This window comes from Temnothorax curvispinosus, unplaced genomic scaffold, assembly GCF_003070985.1.
Source record: "Temnothorax curvispinosus isolate PA1 unplaced genomic scaffold, ASM307098v1 QBEX01015293.1, whole genome shotgun sequence".
Classification (NCBI taxonomy): domain Eukaryota; kingdom Metazoa; phylum Arthropoda; class Insecta; order Hymenoptera; family Formicidae; genus Temnothorax; species Temnothorax curvispinosus.
The window spans coordinates 4,587-6,492 of NW_020225073.1; the positions used below are offsets into that span (position 1 = coordinate 4,587).

At 39.6% G+C, this 1,906-nt stretch overlaps 1 protein-coding gene across 1 annotated transcript; it reads left to right on the top strand.

The window, feature by feature from the left end:
• Positions 1-180: 180 nt before the first annotated feature.
• Positions 181-1,884, top strand: LOC112465522 (polyamine oxidase 1-like). Its single transcript, XM_025033088.1, has 3 exons — positions 181-509; positions 989-1,182; positions 1,331-1,884. The coding sequence occupies exons 2-3, from the start codon at positions 1,035-1,037 to the stop codon at positions 1,600-1,602; spliced, it is 420 nt and encodes a 139-aa protein (XP_024888856.1). The 5' UTR covers positions 181-509; positions 989-1,034; the 3' UTR covers positions 1,603-1,884.
• The last annotated feature ends 22 nt before the right edge of the window (positions 1,885-1,906 follow it).

Consider the following 1,906-nt stretch of genomic DNA (forward strand, 5'->3'; position numbering starts at 1 on the left):
TACATCCATCATATATCTCACATGTGATCCACAATAGCGTCTGCTAACGCTCGTTTTATTGCGCATGTACGAGACGAGCGTCTCTCAACCCTTTCCTTTTTCCTCTTTTCTTTGTTCTTTTCTTTCAGACCTTTCAGCTGTTTCAGCATCCTTCAGTTCGGTCGGTACGGTCAGGTCGGTCGGTACGGTCTCCGTTCGCGCGTGATGTGGTGAACACGTTGTGAACACGTGTGAATGCGAGCGAATTGTGGCAATCGTTGGGAATGCCGATGTTTGGCAGATTATTCTGGATTGTTCTTCAAATGATTCATCGTTCGCTCTCGGTCGCCCGTTGATATTTTTGTTCCTCCGTGGAAGACGAACCAGGGTGTTTTTGGCGAAGGCTCCTCCTGCCTTGCGGTTTACACATCGACATCCTCAACGAGGACGCGATTCGCTCGCAGTTCCAGCGCAAAGTGTTGAATAAAAATTCGTTGCGACACGCTTGACGCTTAAATAAAATTAATCAGGTGTGTGCGAAGTGATAGATGGTAAGGTTACGCGAAGCCCAAACGCCGGAGTTAAATTGGAAAAATATAAACAAACACATGAGAAGGAACAAGATAATTTATTCGAATTTCCTTTTTCTCTTTTTAACTTTCTTACAACAATCTGTAGAGATAAAATTTCGCGTGTTTTATTTTATAGGAGCTAACTGAGAAGATTGCGAATTACCAGTGTGCTTTGTTCCTGGTTGAGATAACACTGATCTTCTTAACTTTCTTACAACAATCTGTATAGATAAAATTTCGCGTGTCTTATTTTATAGGAGCTAACTGAGAAGATTGCGAATTACCAGTGTGCTTTGTTCCTGGTTGAGATAACACTGATCTTTCTTAACCAGTGATTTGACTAATCCGATGCGTTATCTGCTTGAGCCAATTCAAGTTCGTTTAAGATCATTATTCACGTTTGTTCCCGACAATACCCAGAGACATTTCTTCAACAGTGCAGCAAATCTGTTGGGTTCAGCGCAATCGTCGGGGGCTTGCGATATGCCGAAGGAGACAAAAATTGTGATTGTTGGAGCTGGGGCATCTGGCATTGCGGCTGCCTCCAGGCTGTTGAAGAGAGGAGTGAGCGACTTTGTGATACTAGAGGCCAACGATAGAATTGGCGGCAGAATAAATACCACAAACTTTGGTAAATAATAATCTTCCTAATTGACTTTGAATCCAGTTTAGCTTTGCATGTTGTCTTTGATGTCGAGATAGTTTTGCAATTTTTTAACTTTTGATATTTAAGAAAATTTGGAGTCTGAGACGTCTGAGTAAGACTTCAATATTTCCAGGTGAGTATGTGGTGGATCTCGGCGCTGAATGGGTCCATGGAGAATCTGGAAACGTGGTGTTTGAACTTGCCTCCAAACATGATTTGCTGAGTTCAGACACAGGTTTGCTCGATCCCATCAAGTATGAATTTGCCACTATTAATGGTGAAATAATGCCCGTGGAGGAAAGTAGGGCAGCTGTGAGTATTCATCGTAATATTCTGGATAAAATAAAACCGGAGGATCTCAAAGATGTAACGGGATCTTATGGAGACTACTTAATAAGGAAGTGAGTACTTGTGTTTTTGTCCAGGAAGGATATGTATTTAAATGATTGCAATACGAATTATTTGGGAAATAAGTTAAAGCATGAGCAGCATGTTCGTTTATTTTATTAACATAAGAGGAATAGGCTGCAAAAAGATCTTGCAAGAATTTGAATTTATAATAGCCGTTCATGAAATTCTTGTACTTTATAAGCCTATAAAGTTTTTGCTCCAAAACTTTAACTTACAATTAAAACACAATATTATACCTATAAAAAAAAAAGATCAATATTATAGATTTTATAGATATCAGGTATTATAGAGATTATAG

What these genes read in the sequence shown, in the direction of transcription:
- LOC112465522 (XM_025033088.1), top strand. Translation starts at nt 1,035, where the DNA reads ATGCCGAAGGAGACAAAAATTGTGATTGTTGGAGCTGGGGCATCTGGC. An exon ending in AATAAATACCACAAACTTTG is followed by an intron (nt 1,183 to 1,330) that starts GTAAATAATAAT and finishes CAATATTTCCAG; the next exon opens with GTGAGTATGTGGTGGATCTC.